Consider the following 19,682-nt stretch of genomic DNA (forward strand, 5'->3'; position numbering starts at 1 on the left):
CTGGTGAAAGGATTAAAAATGCCCACTGGACTTTTGAAAAACTCGATATCCAAAACTTCACCAGACTTACCAATATTCTCCATTACTGTGAACGGCTTCAACTGTCCTCTAAAGAGGCATAGGTTAGCTGACTGGATACAAAAACTCAGGCCAGATATTTGTTGCATACAAGAGTCACATCTTAACTAAAAAGACAAATACAGACTCAGGGTGAAAGGATGGTCGTCCATATTTCAGGCAAATGGTAATCAGAAAAAAGCAGGTGTTGCAATTTTATTTGCAGATACAATAGGCTTTAAACCAACACAAGTAAGGAAGGACAAGAATGGTCACTTCATATTTGTTAAGGGTAATACTCTATATGATGAGATCTCGATTATTAATATCTATGCACCCAACCAGAATGCACCTCAGTTTATAAGAGAAACTCTAACAGACATGAGCAACTTGATTTCCTCCAGCTCCATAATCATCGGAGATTTCAACACTCCTTTGGCAGTGTTGGATCGATCCTCCAACAAGAAGCTGAGCAAAGAAATCTTAGATTTAAACCTAACCATCCAACATTTGGATTTAGCAGACATCTACAGAACATTTCATCCCAACAAAACTGAATACACATACTTCTCATCAGCCCATGGAACTTACTCCAAAATCGATCACATCTTAGGTCACAAGTGTAACCTCAGTAAATTTAAAGGAATAGAAATTATTCCGTGCATCTTCTCGGACCACCATGGAGTAAAACTTGAGCTGAGTAACAACAGGAATCTGCATACTCATACAAAAACATGGAAGTTAAATAACCTTATACTGAATGATAGCTGGGTCAGAGATGAGATTAAGAAAGAAATCGCCAACTTTTTGGAACAAAACAACAATGAAGACATGAACTATCAGAGCCTCTGGGACACCACAAAGGCAGTTCTAAGAGGGAAATTTATAGCACTGCAAGCCTTTCTCAAGAGAACGGAAAGAGAGGAAGTTAACAACTTAATGGGACATCTCAAGCAACTGGAAAAAGAAGAAAATTCCAACCCCAAACCCAGTAGAAGAAAAGAAATAACCAAAATTAGACAGAATTAAATGAAATTGAAAACAAAAGAATAATACAACAGATCAATAAATCAAAAAGCTGGTTTTTCGAAAATTTCAATAAAATAGATAAACCTTTGGCCAACCTAATCAGGAAAAAAAGAGTAAAATCTCTAATCTCATCAATCAGAAACAACAAAGGCAAAATAACAACAGACTCATCAGAAATCCAAAAAATCCTTAATGAATATTTCAAGAAACTTTATTCTCAGAAATATAAAAATCTGAAGGAAATCGACCGATACTTGGAAGCACGTCACCTTCCAAGACTTAGCCAGAATCAAGTGTAAATGTTGAACAGGCCCATATCAAGTTCGGAAATAGCATCAACCATACAAAACCTCCCTAAAAAGAAAAGCCCGGGACCAGATGGTTTCACGTCAGAATTCTACCAAACTTTTAAAGAGGAATTAGTACCTATATTACTCAACCTGTTCCAAAAGGTAGAAAAAGAAGGAAGACTACCTAACACGTTCTATGAAGCAAACATCACCCTGATCCCCAAACCAGGAAAAGACCCAACAAGAAAAGAAAATTATAGACCGATATCACTAATGAATATAGATGCAAAAATATTCAACAAGATCCTAACAAACAGAATCCACCAACACATCAAACAAATTATACATCATGACCAAGTCGGTTTTATCCCAGGTTGTCAAGGCTGGTTCAATATACGTAAATCTATAAATGTAATCCAGCACATAAACAAATTAAAAAACAAAGACCATATGATTCTCTCAATCAATGCAGAAAAAGCTTTTGATAATATCCAGCATCCCTTCATCATCAGAACACTTAAGAAAATCAGTATAGAAGGGACATTTCTTAAACTGATAGAGACCATCTACAGCAAACCCACAGCCAATATCATATTGAATGGAGTTAAATTGGAATCATTTCCACTCAGATCAGGAACCAGACAAGGCTGCCCATTGTCTCCATTGCTTTTTAACATTGTAATGGAAGTTTTAGCCACCGCAATTAGGGAAGAAAAGGCGATCAAGGTTATCCATATAGGGTCAAAAGAGATCAAACTTTCACTCTTCGCAGATGATATGATTGTATATCTGGAAAACACTAGGGACTCTACTACAAAACTCTTAGAAGTGATCAAGGAATACAGCAGCGTCTCAGGTTACAAAATCAACATTCATAAATCGGTAGCCTTTATATATACCAACAACAGTCAAGATGAAAAAACAGTTAAGAGTCCTTATATCACAGTAGTGCCAAAGAAGACGAAATATTTGGGAATTTATCTAACAAAGGATGTGAATGATCTCTATAAAGAGAACTATGAAACTCTAAGAAAAGAAATAGCTGAAAATATTAAAAAATGGAAAAACATACCATGCTCATGGCTGGGAAGAATCAACATTGTTAAAATGTCCATACTACCCAAAGCAATATATAATTTCAACGCAATCCCTATTAAAGTTCCACTGTCATACTTTAAAGATCTTGAAAAAACAATACTTCCTTTTATATGGAATCAGAAAAAACCTCGAATAGCCAAGACATTACTCAGAAATCAAAAGAAAGCAGGAGGAATTATGCTACCAGACCTCAGACTATACTACAAATCGATAGTGATCGAAACAGCATGGTATTGACACAAAAACAGAGAAGTAGATGTCTGGAACAGAATAGAGAACCAAGAGATGAATCCAGCTACTTATCATTATTTAATCTTTGACAAGCCAATTAAAAACATTCAGTGGGGAAAAGATTCCCTATTTAACAAATGGTGCTGAGTGAACTGGCTGGCAACCTGTAGAAGACTGAAAGTGGACCCACACCTTTCACCATTAACTAAGATAGATTCTCACTGGATCAAAGATTTAAGTTTAAGACATGAAACTATAAAGATACTAGAGGAGAGTGCAGGGAAAACCCTTGAAGAAATCGGTCTGGGCGAGTATTTTATGCGGAGGACCCCCCAGGCAATTGAAGCAGCTTCAAAAATACACTACTGGGACTTGATCAAACTAAAAAGCTTCTGCACAGCCAAGAACACAGTAAATAAAGCAAGCAAAACAGCCCTCAGAATGGGAGAAGATATTTGCAGGTTATGTCTCCGACAAAGATTTAATATCCAGAATCCACAGAAAACTCAAACGCATTAGCAAGAATAGAACAAGGGATCCCATCACAGGCTTGGCAAGGGATTTGAAGAGAAACTTCTCTGAAGAAGACAGGCGTGCGGCCTACAGACATATGAAAAAATGCTCATCATCTTTAATCATCAGAGAAATGCAAATCAAAACTACTTTGATATACCATCCAACTCCAGTGAGACTAGCCTATATCACAAAATCCGAAGACCAGAGATGTTTGCGCAGATGTGGAGAAAATGGAACACTTCTACACTGCTGGTGGGAATGCAAATTAATACATTCCTTTTGGAAAGAGATGTGGAGAACACTTAGAGATCTAAAAATAGATCTGCCATTCAATCCTGTAATGCCTTTACTGGGCATATACCCAGAAGACCAAAAATCATATCATAACAAAGATATTTGTACCAGAATGTTTATTGCAGCCCAATTCATAATTGGTAAGTCATGGAAGAAGCCCAAGTCCCCATCGATCTACAAATGGATTAATAAATTAATAATTAATAAATATACCATGGTGGTATATGTACACCATGGAATATTACGCAGCCTTAAAGAAAGATGGAGACTTTACCTCTTTTATGTTTACATGGATGGAGCTGGAACATATTCTTCTTAGTAAAGTATCTCAAGAATGGAAGAAAATGTACTCAGCCCTACTATGAAACTAATTTAGGGTTTTCACATGAAAGCTATAACCCAGTTACAACCTAAGAATGGGGGAAGGGGGAAAGGGAGGGGAGGGAGAGGGGAGGTGGGTACAGGGAAGGGGATTGGTGAGATTACACCAACGGTGCATCTTACAAGGGTATATGTGAAACTTGGTAAACGGTCTGTGAAGCTAGTGAATGATGCCCCATGATTATATCAATGTACACAGCTATGATTTAATAAAAAAAAAAAAGGAAAATGATTACAGATGATGGACAAAAGGGAACAGAAAGAATAGAAAAGTGGATCAGAGACACTCAAAATCTGTTGCAAAGCGACAGCCTGAAGCCTGGTGTTCTTCGGCTGAAGGAAGTGTCTTGCTGAGGCTTCACCCCTCCCGCAGCACAACTCGGCTCAGAGGTCACTGAGCACTGAGGGACAGGCTCGTAGCAGCAGGCAGGGCTGCCCTCTCATGGAGAGTTAGTGCTTTGAGGGAGTTAGCACGGGAATGCTGAACTCGCTGAAGACAGAGGGAGAGTCTAAACCTCATTAAGGGAGGAAAGGTCTCTCAGGAAAGATAAGGAGAAAAATACCTCCTTTCTTCTGTCATCTTGGTATGGCCAGAAGCACCAGCTCCTCTGAGCATAAGGCTGCCCTGGGGGGTTAATTGCCCCTCCTCAGATTTGTGTGCGTGGTCTGATTGGGGTCTCTTTGATATCCTGCTCCTGGACTGTGTTCCCTGTCGAATGTTCTGTTTGTGTTAAGATCGTAAATAACTTAGAGTAATAATACTAAGGTAAATCAGTCTAATTAACATAGTTAGTTAAAGAAATAGTTTGCTTAGAAAATGCATGCCCAGCAAGAACCATGACATAAAGGGTTTAGCCTTCCCCTATTAGATTGGTGATTCAAAAAGTGATGTGTGTAATAAAAATGGAGCTAGCCCAGAGCTGGGGGGCTGCCACCAGTCCTCACGCTTGGAGGTGGACAGTCCCACGACCCAGCTCTTTATAAAACGTTCTCTTTGTCTTTTGACTCTTCGTTTTCCCTCATCCTCTCACCTCTCCCGGTCACTGTGAAAGAACTCATGGTGTAGTTTGGGACGGGTCCCCAACAGCAAGAAGGCCATCAAAAGATGTGGCCCCTGTATCTTCAGCTTCTCATCCTCCAGAACTGCAAACCATATAAACTTCTTCTATCATTTATACATTACCCCCATCTACGTTATCCTGTTATACCAGCACAGACTAAAACTGATTCCACATGAAAAACAGATCCAGAGTTGTCAAACGTTCTTTCTTGATTATTGCTGTTCCTAGAAGCCTAGGTCCAGTCTCTGGTTCAGTAATGTTTGGGGCTACTCTATATCGGATCAATAAGAAACCACTTTAAATATGCCACGTCTAACATTCTTGTGAGCTACACATATCTCAAATATCTTCACACCGTGTTACCAAAGACTTGTAAATAATGATATTTCTATGATGGTTGCTAGATGTTCTCAAGATACTTCAACTATTAAATATTAAATATCAGGAGATAACATTCTCCAGAGGTTCCCAAACATACATTTCAAAATTATAAGACTCCTAAACTTGGTTTCAGTGTGTGGGTTTTTTTGTTGTTGTTGTTGTTTGTTTGGTTGGTTTTTTGAAGTTTTTGGCCGGGGCCAGGTTTGAACCTGCCACCTCCAGTATATAGGGTCAGCGCCCTACTCCTTTGAGCGTGCTGCCTGTGTGTGTTTTTTCTTAATCCAAGGAACAATTTCACATTTTGCTGAAGACAATATATTCTTTAGGTCAGCTTATTTTTTAGCTCCAGTGAATTGTAAAGTCATGTAAAGTAGATGTTATTTTATAGACAGAGTAACTGCAGTAACTGCGATATGACTAGTCCGTTTTCCCTAAGATATAGGACTATACTGATAGAAATAGGCTGTAATGTCTCTTGATTTGGTTCACCAGAAACCAAAGCCTTTCCTATAGTCATAAGTAAGGGTAGAGAATGAGGAAGATAATATGAAAACTTCTCGTTAGAATTTCCTGTAAAGTTTTTTAATTTCATCTCGGTATGGTTTTATTTAGTCAGAGATGACCTTTTCGAGCAGTGAAGAGACAATTTTGCCCCCAACTGAACATTCATTTGTACTAATTAGAATTTAGGAAATCGTGTGAGAACAGCAGCTGAGCAAATATCACATGTCTGTGGAGATTTTTAAATGTGTTCCTGCAGACGCTGACATCTAGGATACCTTTGTCTTCCACTTTGTTGACTCCCTACTAGTTATGGAAAATCTATTGTTAAAACTTAGTATCTCATACAAAATCCAGACAGCTAGTAGACATGTACAGTGATAGAATAATTCCTAGCATCCTTTCTAGCATCCTATCACCCTGTATTTTGCCCATTTACATACTCTAATACTCATTTCAAGATGAAACTCAGTATAAATCATATCATTATGTCAACTCTTAGGAGACAGTTAAAACAATAATGAAGCTCTATCTACTCAGTTTTATTTTCTTATCTCCCTCCATACCCATAGGTACGTTTTTACTCTCCTATTCCTCTTCCCTGAGCCCTCCCTTTCCTCTTCTACTACCAGCGCCTCGTACCACTTACCTTATCAAACTCCTTGAAGTTAGAAATCATTTCCTAATGGGAATAACTTGCTTTGAGGAAATAATTTGAGCATATTATAAATGAGTTAGTACTTGAAGTAATGAAGCAAATTACAAAGGCAAAGCAACATTAATCTTATTTTGCAAAGGGTCTTTTTAGTCGCTTTCCAGAACAGGAGGTCTGCACATGAAAGAAAATGAGCACCGAAGAGCAATGAGATGGCACAGGCAGTAGCCAGATCTTTATTCACGAGATTTGGAAACTGATTATTGATCCCCGCCTACTTTTTCAAATATATCTTATTTTTCTTAAGATCATCCATCAAATTTAGACTTGAATTTGAAGCTGTTAAGTTGAATCAATAGCGTAAGAATTTTTTTAGTGGATGGAGGGATTATGGATATGGTCTTTCTTAAGATGCCATGAAGCTAATTAGAGTTAACACAGAATAAACACCTTTGCCCCTCCCCGCTTCTCCCTCATTTAGGGCATTTAGGTTATTTCTATTTACACCTGCTCTCACCCTCTACTGGACAGAATATAGTAAACTGTACCCCATCCAAAATTCTTTGGATGGCTCATTGTTGCCAATCTGCATAACAAGCTCTTTATAGCCAAGCCTCAGAAGACCCAAGTAGTTTCATTTCCAGCCACTCAGCTCCATGCACAGCAAACACTTACACCAACTCCACATAGAGAATAGTATTAAAAGCTAATCATCTTAGCCGGGCGTTGTGGCGGGTGCCTGTAGTCCCAGCTACTTGGGAGGCTGAGGCAAGAGAATCGCTTAAGCCCAGGAGTTGGAGGTTGCTGTGCGCTGTGTGAGGCTACGGCACTCTACCGAGGGCCATAAAGTGAGACTCTGTCTCTACAAAAAAAAAAAAAAAAAAGCTAATCATCTTTGAGACATTTATAAATATTTAATCCTTTTAATTTAATAGAGAAAGTTCTTAACCAATGAGTTTTCTTACTATAACTTATAGAAATTCAAAATTATTCATACTCCAAATGACCAAAAAAAAAATTTGTTTTGTTTTTGAAAACTGAAGACGGGCGGCACCTGTGGCTCAGTTGGTAAGGCACCGGCCCCATATACCGAGGGTGGAGGGTTCAAACCCGGCCCTGGCCAAACTGCAACCAAAAAATAGCCGCGCGTTGTGGCAGGCGCCTGTAGTCCCAGCTACTCAGGAGGCTGAGGCAAGAGAATCGCTTAAGCCCAGGAGCTGGAGGTTGCTGTGAGCTGTGTGAGGCCACGGCACTCTACCGAAGGCCATAAAGTGAGACTCTGTCTCTACAAAAAAGAAAAAAAAAAAAAAAGAAAGAAAACTGAAGACATTTTTGCTTTTATTCCTATTTTGTATTTTATCCTTGTATCACAATTTAAGTTGTGTAAAATTTTCACTTTTATATTTCATTGTAAACATACCTAATTTGCACAAATGTTTGTTAAATATATCCGTTTAGTATTTATGTTGTTATATTTGTTATGATATATGTTATATATTTGTCAGTTTTTTTGTTATTTAGCAGGGGACTATTTTTTAGTTGGTGTTTTCTGGAAAACTTCAGCGGGATGTGAAACAAACATTTCTGTAGTAGTTAAGAACACTTTTCTAAAGAGATCTGTCCAAATAGCTCTAAGTCGCCAGTATTGCATTGGTGTGTATTACTGGCGAAGTGACCCTAGGAAATTACTTAAATTCCATCACTGCAAATGAGAAATGGTGGTGATTCTATCCACCACATAGGGTTTAATTGTGAAGATTAAATGAATAGATAATTGGAGTTAACCTCAATATACATCAGTTATTATCTATGATTATCGTTGTTGTTTAAGATTATAAAATATTTATAAAACAGTATTTTATTTGTGTATACTGGAAAGAAATATGAACATTTGAAATAAACAGTCAACATTTTAAGTACCAAAGCATGAATGATACTACTGAAATAGTATTAAAAATACTGAAAACTAAAACCAACTCAAATTGTCTTTTTTTATGAGCATATATTTAAATATATTTTTGGGGCAGTGCCCATAGCTCAGGGAATAGGGTGCCAGCCACATACACCCAGGCTGGTGAGTTTGAACCCAGCCTGGGCCAGCTAAACAACAATGACAACTACAACTAAAAAAAAAAAATAGCTGGGCATTCTGGCAGGCACCTGTAATCCCAGCTACTCGGAAGGCTGAGGCAAGAGAATTGCTTGAGCTCAAGAGTTAGAGGTTGCTGTGAGCTGTGAAGCCACAGCACTCTACCCAGGGTGACAGCTGGAGACTCTGTTTCAAAAAATACATATACATATATATTTTTTGAAGAGCATCAAAAATAGAATGAGAAGCTTTGCCTCAGTAATTCAGGTAGATATTTTTTAAAACTTTATATATACCTTTGATAAATGTTAACAAAAGGATGTTGGTAGAAGGTAGGCTATTAACTGAGGTCTGAAATGTTTAAAAAATAGACTTATAATAGCACATTTCCAGTTGGTCCCATTTTTAGAATACAGATTTATAGTTAATTTATGTATTGTCAATATGCACGCATGTATGTGCCATATACATAAACACATGCATATTTAGCTAGAAAAATGTCTTTTGAATTTTGTTGCAGGTATATAAAGCTTTCTCAGGTACCAGAGTGAAATAATAGTCTGCTTTTTACAAATATACTTTATATGAATAAGAATATCCCTATTTTCATTGTTATTCCCTGTTCAGTGCACACATAATCCCTTTAGGCAGTGGCAATCATATTAATGATAGTAATATTTAGAGTAGCTAATATTTATTGTCCATTTATGTACAAACCATAAACCATAATCATAAAGTTCTTTAATTTAGGTGAAAATGTGATTTTTATAGTCAGCATATGGAATATAAACTATTACTGTCGTCATTTTATACAGGGGAACATTAGGCTAACTAATCTGCTGTAGAAGCGATTTAAATATAGCAACCCTGTAATTTTTTCTTAAAGTAGCCTTAATGAATGAAATGTTCAATGATTTCTCTTCTTCTACCAATAGAAGTGACTTTCAAATGCAAGGCACCAAAGCATGTGTCAATTATTGTATTCTATGTACTTTTCTTTCTTTCTTTCTCTTTTTTTTTTTTGAGGTAGTGTCTTACTTTGTCGCCCTTGGTAGAGCGCTGTGGCATCATAGCTCACAGCAACCTCAAACTCTTGGGCTCAAGTGATTCTCTTGCACAGCCTCCCGAGTAGCTGGGACTACAGGCATCCACCACAATGCCTGGCTATTTTTAGAGACAGGGGTCTCACTCTGGCTCAGGCTGGTCTCGAACCTGTGAGTTTAGGAAATTCACCTGCCTTGGTCTCCTAGAGAGCTAGGATTATAGGCATGAGCCCCTTCTCTGTCCTTTTCTAAATCAAGATGGCATTAATGGCTGGATTAAATCTGCCTCCCTAATAGCAATACAATGTAGAAGGCAGGATATTAAATGAGGTCATTGTATTGCTATGTGTTGGAAAATTAAGTATTCATTTGAGTTATAATAATCAGATAAAAGCATGAAATTAGCAACTGCTTACCTTTAGATTTTTATGTTAATTTTGGAGGGTGGTAGGTGTGGATTCTTGGATGAGCGTGTCACTTCATTTGGAAATGACTGAAACTTTACAGTGACAATGTAATGTACATTTGTACTTTCTAAAGTACATATTCATGGTATTGAATACTAAAATAATCCTAGGGGATACTAAAATAATCCTCTTTAAGAAAAAGGATCAGATTAATATTTTATTTATGAATTTCTGTGAGTTTATAAACCTTATGTAATTACTGCCTTTGCTGAACTTTCTGTATTATGATTTAGCAGCTAATTTTATGGTTGCATAGTTACACTAATCATCATTGTTGCACTTGTGATATTTTTGCCTCTTCAACTAGACTGAGGAGTATTAATGTTTTTGTATTTCCCATGGGTCTTAAGTAAATTCTCAGCATATAGTACATGTTCAATAATTTCTTTATGGTTCATTCAAACTATAAACAGCAGCTCTTGATTATAATCTTTATAGCTAGACACTCACTGTAGCTCTTCAATGCAATATAATTAGCAATGTCTAAAATTTTGACAAACATTAAAGCAGGGTAACCACTGCTAAAATTTGTGTGATTTCTAAATTGTCTAACTATAACTCAAATTTTCTTATTCTTTTTATAAGAATAATCATAATTACAGAAAAAGATTTATGTAATAAGCATAATTCCATAAAGACTTTACATAATTGTATGTCTCTTGAATTTTATTTTGGATTTTCAATTCATGTTAATACCAATTGAAAACCTTTAACATGGTATTTACCTTTAAAAGTTCCATACAAATTCCTAATAGTAAACAATGAATATTCTGATGCTTAGATTTTTTTTAATTTTACCAGACTTTGCATGATTTTTTATGCCATTTGACTAGTAATCTTCTTGAATGTATCCAGATCATGTTAAATTCTAAAACATATCTTAGCAATTAAACATTACCTGCCAAAATTTATATATATAAACATATGAATTTAATACATATAAATTTATAATATGCACACACAATTTATATATATATATATATCTGCTGTACATGTGTGTGTATCTGTGTATAAGTACATTCTTGAGAAAAAAAGGCAATGGGATTGTTACAACAGTTAATATTAAGCTAAAAGTTAAGAGTGCCTTGACTTTCCTATACTGGCTTTATTGATATTATTCTCTTTGCCTCTAATAGTGACAGATGGTACTCATAGTCCCAGCAGGCTATTCTCATATTTTAGATTTATTGAGATGTACTGTTTAATAACTGTCTTTAATTTTATTTTGAGAAGTTGAAGCAAACAATTACATATAGCAATATGCTACTAAACGTGTTAATAATTAATTTAGCTTTCAATCTTTCCTTCTTTAATGTGTTTTCAAAGTGAAAGATAATGCTGAGTTAGTGAAAAGTGGGCGATTCCTTCACATTTGACTTTCCTTCTATCTTCAGCTTGAAAAGTTAACTATGTACCTTGTCAGAGGTATTGAATAATATTTTCTTATACCTAAAATTGCTGTTGATGCATTTTTTCTTCTTTAACTTGCAGTTATCTCTAGGCACAGCTTTAGGTAATACTTTAAAAGTTACAATAATATTTTTTCTTACGATATGATTACATAAATTCTTTATCTACAAACACAAATCATTCAAGGAGTTATATCTGAAGTATTTTAAAATAAACATATAAAGAGATTTGCCTTGTAGCAAACCTCTAAACTTACTTAAAATGCTTTTTTTCCCCTTATAAAAATATCTTAGGTCTTTAAACTCTAGAAGTTTTTTTTCCAGTAAAGAAATTTCCCCAGGGATTTTTTATTTTGATGCTAGTCTTGTTGACCGGGTACTGGTCCAGGTCATCAAATGATCTACTGTCACCATCTACTTTTTCTTTACTTGTCCCATCCCCCCACCAAGAGACTTGAGACAATAATTTAACTTTGCTAAGTATCTATCTTTATCTAAAAATGTCATAAATGATAAATTCAGCAAATGCTTGTAGATGAGTTTGGTATTCATGTTGATTTTCATTAAAAGAAATACTTATTATTTTGTCTTTTGTTGTCTTGTTTAGTAACTTAGAAAACCCAATATCCATCTTAAAGAAATAAAGCTATGTCTTTATCTCTATGTATCTTTCTATTTAGTCTTTTCTCATGTTCTGAGTTCTCTAATAATACATGGCATAGAGTAGCCTTTATCAGCTGGGCCACTTGAACAATTATGTGCTATGCGTCATATTGAACTAGGAAAAGGGGACATGATAAATGAGTATCATCTTATTTTGGTGGTTATTAAATGCCTTTGCTTTCATACATTGAGAAATTTGATAAACAGAGTTGAGCCTCATGGCTAATGACATTTCCAAATTTTAGAACGTCAATAAATAATGGGGGAACTTTCATCATAAACAATGGAGACTAAAACAAAGAACCTCTCTTCTGACCCATGAGAACAAATGACTTCACATCTCATCTATATTTAGAGAATGATGTTGAAATCTATTCATTTATCCTCTGATATTCATTTTTGGATAAATGATGGTGCTCTTTTTAAACCTGAAGTCCAAATGGCTTACTACAATAAAATATGTGACATTTTATAGGCATTTTGTAACACGTCTTGCGTGTCACTGTACTGCAGTTACATACAATATCAATTATTCCCTAGGGTATTATATAGTTGTAGATCATAAACTTTTAGCTTAAATTAAACATCACAGCTGGTTGCTTTAATTTGATGCATTATGCCACAAATGTTTCAACAGCTTGACTAAAATGAGCCATACTGCTGATTCAAAAAAAGAGCGAAGGTCAACGCACGTGAAGCCTAGTCATTTGCAGATTTTCTTTGGGCATATTAAAAAGTATTCTGCAGAATGTAGTTTAATGGAATATACCCAAACCAAATTTAAAAGACTGAGTAGACTACTGCATTGTTGTTTCACTTATGAAAGGCAATGCCGTGAATTCTTCATCTCATGACAGTGTTCACAATAGCACACTTTAAAATTCATGAAAATTGTGCTTTGAGAATGTTTACTTCTTTCATTGTGGTAGCTCTGCCTGCTTCTTTTCAAACTTAAAACATCATTAAATCTACAAAGAAAGGCAGTTATTAGAGAAGAAAGATAAATGTGATTGCCCTCTTTTTCACCCTCTCCCCAGGAAAGTTTTTTTTCCCTCCTTCAATTAGAAGGCCAAAAGAGGTGTCTTTTCACTCATTCTATTTGCACTCCCAATGTCTGCAGATAAGAATATTGATAATAATTTCACTAAAATTATCATTAATTATCATAAAGACCCAATTTTAAAACTATTATAAATCTAGGGGCATTCTTCTAGCCAATAGAAATTAGCCTGAAATATTATTATTGAAGCCATTCATAAGCTAAAATAATTCTATCGCTTGAGATCAGAAAAGTCTCCCAAATCATTTGCGGCAATACAATGGAGATAGAAGAAATTATTGTGAGAGGTTAATACTATGATATTCTCAGATTAAAAAAAAAAACTGTACAGTGTTATTTACTTATCAGTCATAAAATCATAGAATTTCAAAACTGAAGAGAAAACCAAAAGACCTCTGAGGGTGTGCTCCCAACACCACCTATTTAATCATCTTTCTTTAGCTACTACCTTAAATACTCTTAAACCCTTCAACACAGTTCTATTTTTATCTCCTCTTATAAACATCCTCAATCATTTCAGTCAAAATTAACAATGAATATATTTCTGTATCTGTAAGATTTGATTATTATGGGATTTTAGTTGTGGAATTCTTTTTATCTCACATGAGGGTTATTTTAACAGCCAAAGTATAAGCTTCTCTGTTTCATGTGACACTCGTCTTGTTTTTAGCCCTCCACTCCTCTATGTATGTAATAAAGGTACACTGAGGTTAATTACACCATTATTTTAATTCAGTACTCTTTGTTTATTCTTTATAATCATGGATGTTATTTTTTTTTTTGTAGTTTTTGGCCAGGGCCTGGTTTGGACCCACCACCTCCAGTATATGGGGCTGGCGCCCTACTCCTCTGAGCCACAGGCACCGCCCTAAATGTGTTTTCTAAACAAAATAAACTAGTATGATTTCCAGGATCAAAAACCTATTTCTAGCTCACTAAACATGAGTCCCTAATGAAGTGTAAATAAAAAATGTGCTCTGCTTAAAGTTAGTGACCGAGTTTGGAACTACTTCAAGTGTCTACTTGCTCAACAGTCTTCCTTGCTCTTAGGAACAAAAAACATGCTCTGACTTATCTTTTGTATCTTCCCAATTCTCCTGTGGACCAGTATTTCTGGACTTGATTTCAGGAGCAGTAGTAATCTGCCTCACTTCACCTTCTCTGTTATTTGGAGGAAAGTATAATCAGTGAAAAAGAATATGGCAGTAACGGTAGAGAAATGTGGCTGTAATCTTGGTTTCCTAACTTTGAATTCTATATTCTTACTTGCATATTGTATAAAAATATTATTTCAAGGAATAAATAAGATAATTTTAAAATGACTGCTAAGAAATACCCTGGCACAGGGACTTTGCAAAATTTAAAAAAAAAAACACCCTGTTTTCCTTTTTACTGTTCTGCTAAATATCCCAGATGCTTTAGGTTGAAGAGATAGAAAGAAGCAGAAAATAGAAAAAACAAAAGTGACTAAACAAACCTAATAAATTTCAGTCTAAGCTTTACTCAGATTTGTCTCTTACATGTCGTCCTTTTTTTTTTTTTGCAGTTTTTGGCTGGGGCTGGGTTTGAACCCACCACCTCCAGCAAATGGGGCCGTTGCCCTACTCCTTTGAGCCACAGGCGCTGCCCACATGTCATCATCCTTTAACTATTTTAGTTCCTGTGAAATAAAACACCAATTACTACCCACATTATACATGGATAGCGGGAGGAGCTTGGTGTGAACAACTCAGACTTTCAGTTTTTCAGAAGTAATTTGTGCATCATTGTGGGGATAGACAAAATCAGTTGCTGGTTTATTGTGTTCCTTTTCATTCTCCCTGCCGTTATCTTAGAAAATTACAGCAGTCCCTTGCAAAACTAAGCCTCATCATCATAGACTCCTTATCTTGAATGACCTTTACCTTCCCCTAGCCACAACTGTACATTCAAAAAGCCTGAGTGTTACCATAAAATATAGACCATATGACCCAGAAAACTTCCACACTAGAACCCAACTCTAACCATGAACTCCTGTACTTCTAATTCTTATATAGCCAATCACAAAGCCTTGTTCCTATCAGAGTCTCTCGTTCTGTATCTTATTTTGACCCTTTTCATTTCTTACCCAGTTTAATAATTTTTTAGCATAATTTTGCTTTTTGAAAATTATGTTTCAGCTTTATGTAATTCTTTTTTGTTTGTTTGTTTTTTTTTTTTTTTTTTTTGGATTTTGGCCAGGGCTAGGTTTGAACCCACCACCTCTGGCATATGGGACCGGCGCCCTACTCCTTGAGCCACAGGCGCCACCCTGTGTAATTCTTATTTGCTTTCTGTCATGAAAGAGGAAGATTTTATTTTATTTTTTAATATAAAAATGTTCACATTGCTATGGGAGTACATATATTTTGTTATTTATTTATTTATAATCATAGCTGTGTACATTAGTGCAGTCAAGGGGTACAATGGGTGGGTTTCATATACAATCTGAAATATATTCTCATCAAACTGTTCAACGTAGCCTTCATGGCATTTTCTTAGTTACTGTATGTAGGCATTTGTATTCTGCATTTAGTAAGTTTCACCTGTACCCATTCTAAGATGCACCGTAGATGAGGCCCCATCCATTACCCTCCTTCCACCAATACCTCCCCCCATATATTTTGGTTTTGATGTTGTATGATTAAAGTCAGAGTTATACAGGTGGGTATATCCTTCACCCAGTAAGTGTGCTATTCAGGGTGGCCATAAAGTTCTATGCAATTTAAAATAGACAACATGATCTTCGTGGCCACCCTGCTGATCTGTGCAGTGTAACAGTTGGGGTGACATTTACTCATCCCCTTCTCACCCTCCTCCTAACTTGAATTTCATTGAGTTTGGCCTCAATATGAGCAGATAGTGTTAATCCAGTGGTTCTCAACCTTCCTAAAGTGACAGTGTATTTTCACTGTTAGAAAGGGGTCGCGACCCACAGGTTGAGAACCGCGGTGTTAATCAGTTAGTTCCAACTTAGTATTGAGTACATGTGGTGTTTTTTCTTTCTCACAATATTTCCCTCAGGAGAATGAGCTCCTATTCTACTCAGCTTGTTACAAAAGATACCGATCTCCATCTTTTTATGGCTGAATATTATTCCCTGTAGAGAAAGGAAAAGTTCATCCACTGTTGGGGGGGACTGCAAACTGGTACAACCTCTGAGATTCTTTGAAGAACTAAAAGTAGACTGACCATTTGATCCTGTAATCCTACTAGTAGATATGTACTCAAAGGAAAATTTTATATTTTAGCATTTTTAAATTATCTTATTTATTCCTTGCAGGAAGTAATATTTTTTCCCAATATGCAAGCAAGAATATAGAATGCAAAGTTAGGAAACATAACCAAGATGGCAGTCACATTTCCCTACTGTTATTGCCATATACATATAAAATTATATAAATGTATTTATATTTTATCATAAATACATTTGCACTTGAATATAGCAGACAAGTCACAATTGCAAAGACGTGGAGACAACCCAAGTGCTCTTCAGTAGATGAATGGATTAATAAATTATGGTACATGCATACCAACTATAATCATTTTTATCAACAGCCTTCATTCCCTTGTACCTTTATTTGGGTACATTGTACAGCCATGCAACTTTTCCTGCTGTATTCCTGAGGAATTGGAATGGAAATGATATGCCTAAGAATAAAGGCTTATAAAAAAATGCCTGGTCTAAATTATCAATTAGAGCTCCACATTGTTACATAATCTTACACCACTATCCTGAAAGTCTTTACCTTTTAGTTATTGGTGGGTCCCTCAGGACTCCCTGCCCCTGCACAAATGAAAAACTCTCTCCAGATATTAATCTCTCCTAGTGAAGAGATATATATATTCCAGGGGTGGATATTCTGGGTTTGAATCCCTACTAATGCCACTTATCAATCTATGACATTAGTGATAGTATTTAAGTCTGTGATTCACATTTCTGAGGTAAGAATTAGAATCATAGATAACAATTGTCATGAAAAATAAGTGTCTTAATTATTCTGAAGATTTTAAAATCATTTCTGCCGCATATTAATTACCATGAGTTTCTGCTATAGGCATTTTCTTAAAACTGAAATGATCACTTCATTTCCTTCAAGATATAACCAAAATTATCTTTTCCAAAAAACTACTGTTCTTCTGAATATTCTTAATGGCATTTTTTTCCCAGGGTTTTGCTCCCTGACACTTTTCTCGTTTGAATATTCAATGTGGTTGAACACTTATCCTGTCATACAGCTTCACCACCTAAAATCTTTCATCGGCGTGACATTGCAAATTCCCAAGTGGGTGATGATCCCAGTTTGAAAGAATTAAAATATGCTCTCATGTTTTCGTTTTATTTGAATTGTCATCATCTAAATAAAATGAGTGGTGTGGGAATTTCAGGTCAGGCAAAGGTGATGGATGAGGGACTTTTAGCAGTAGGTTGGGGACTTCCAGATCACAATGTCCTGGCCATCCTTGAGGTCAGCTTTGTCTTACTTACACAGCAGAAGAGCTGTTAGCCAAGGAGACTTCTGCAAAGGCTGTTGGTAAGGAACCTCAGTATCAATAGCCACAATTTACTTCTTGGGATTTTTAAAGCAAAATGGCAACAAAAAGACTACATTTCTTTTATAGATGTAAATATGGTTTTGGGAATAAACAGCATAAAAATATTTTTTAACTTATTTCTGTATTAATACTTTTTTTAAATTTTATTGAATCATAGCTGTGTACCTTAATGCGATCATGGGGCACCATACATGGTTTTATAGACCATTTGACATATTTTCATCACACTGGTTAACATAGCCTTCCTGGCATTTTCTTAGTTATTGTGTTAAGACATTTATATTCTGCATTTAAAGTTTCACTTGTTTCATCTTACGGTGTAAGATGCACCGTAGGTGTGGTCCCACCAATTACCCTCCCTCTACCCGTCCTTTCCCCTCCCTGCCCCTCCTTTTCCCCATATTCTTAGGTTATGATTGGGTTATAGCTTTCATATGAATGCTATAAATTAGTCATAGTAGGGCTGAGGACTTTACCTCTTTCATGTTTACATGGATGGAGCTGGAACATACTCTTCTTAGCAAAGTTTCTCAAGAATGGAAGAAAAAGTACCCAATGTACTCAGCCCTAGCATTAAAATATTTTAAAAGAAGCATTACCCTATACACATAGGGTACCAAAGATTTTTAATGGCTCTGTTTTTATTTTAAAATTAGACATTTTATACTCATATTATACTCTTATATTTTATCATGATTCTTTATATATTGTTTCTGAAATGCTTTAAGTATGTGGGGAAACTACTGTCTGATTTAGTAAATTGCACCATTTCATTTTAACATTCAGCTCAAACTAAGCGGCTAATCAGCGATATTTATCATTTACTAACAATTTCCACTTCCACGAACAGGTGGCCTTAACATTATTTTTGCAACTAAAAAGTAAAACTTCTATGAGAAATATTACAATTAGTTAAATAATTAACTACTAAATATTGAGAAATTAAGAATTTACATAATTTTAGTTACTATTACATATATTACATTAATGCAATCATGGGGCATATGTATTACATATTATTAATATATTACATATATGATTTCTATCAGTGTTTTCTATCAAATCTTTCCTCCAGAAGGCATTTTTTATGGTCTTTCTGTATCTTTAAGTAGTCAGGTTCTTTCCTTCTATTTATAATAATTCATTATTTTATCATATGTCTTATGTGAAATTAGTATGAAATATGCACATTAAAGTATATCTTCAATATTAAAATTAATTTACACTTTGATAGATAAAGAAGTTGACTACACTTATCTTTTGTACATTTCAGAATAGCTAGAAGAAAATAATTCAAATGTTCCTAACATAAAGAAAAGATAAATACTTAAGGTGGTAGATATCTCAGTCACCCTGATTTAATTATACCACTATAGTAGATTATCACATATACTCTGAAAATTCGTACATTTATTATATATTTATAAAAATACATAATTTTTAAAAGATAAAAGTATTTTCAACACAGTTTTTTTTTTTAACCTTAAGAATGAATTCTTAATCTTCTAATTTCTTTTTTTTTTTTGGCCAGGGCTGAGTTTGAACCCACCACCTCCGGCATATGGGGCCCGCTCTCTACTCCTTTGAGCCACAGGGGAAGTTTTTAAAGTTTACTCTAAAAAAGAACAAGAAGTCAATATATTTTTTTAAAAATTTAAATTTAAAACCTAAGATTTATAATTTCACTATAAAATGTTATACATTTGCATTTTATCCTCATTGTCTTTTCTACAGTGCTGTATTTGCCATCTTAAAATACTTTTAAAGTACACACACACACACACACACACACACACAGGGTAGGCATATAGAGAGAGAAAAATTTAAAAATTGACTAGAAAGAAAATCTCACCATTAATTTGGGGGGGGGGAAGGAAATATA

General features: G+C 35.3%; 1 protein-coding gene across 3 annotated transcripts in view; it reads left to right on the plus strand.

Moving 5' to 3' along the window:
• The window catches only part of CCSER1 (coiled-coil serine rich protein 1), a 702,132-nt gene that overhangs the window by 643,481 nt on the left and 38,969 nt on the right, over positions 1–19,682 (plus strand). The window contains exon 9 of one of the 3 annotated variants that reach the window (XM_053607875.1): positions 14,012–14,308. The exons of the other annotated variants lie outside the window; for them this stretch is intronic. Within the exon in view, the coding sequence (XP_053463850.1) occupies positions 14,012–14,110 (99 nt within the window). The 3' untranslated portion in view covers positions 14,111–14,308. Of the gene's footprint in view, positions 1–14,011; positions 14,309–19,682 lie in introns of those variants that run through there. 3 annotated transcript variants of the gene reach the window in all.

This window comes from Nycticebus coucang, chromosome 1, assembly GCF_027406575.1.
Source record: "Nycticebus coucang isolate mNycCou1 chromosome 1, mNycCou1.pri, whole genome shotgun sequence".
In the NCBI taxonomy this organism is placed as follows: Eukaryota; Metazoa; Chordata; class Mammalia; order Primates; family Lorisidae; genus Nycticebus; species Nycticebus coucang.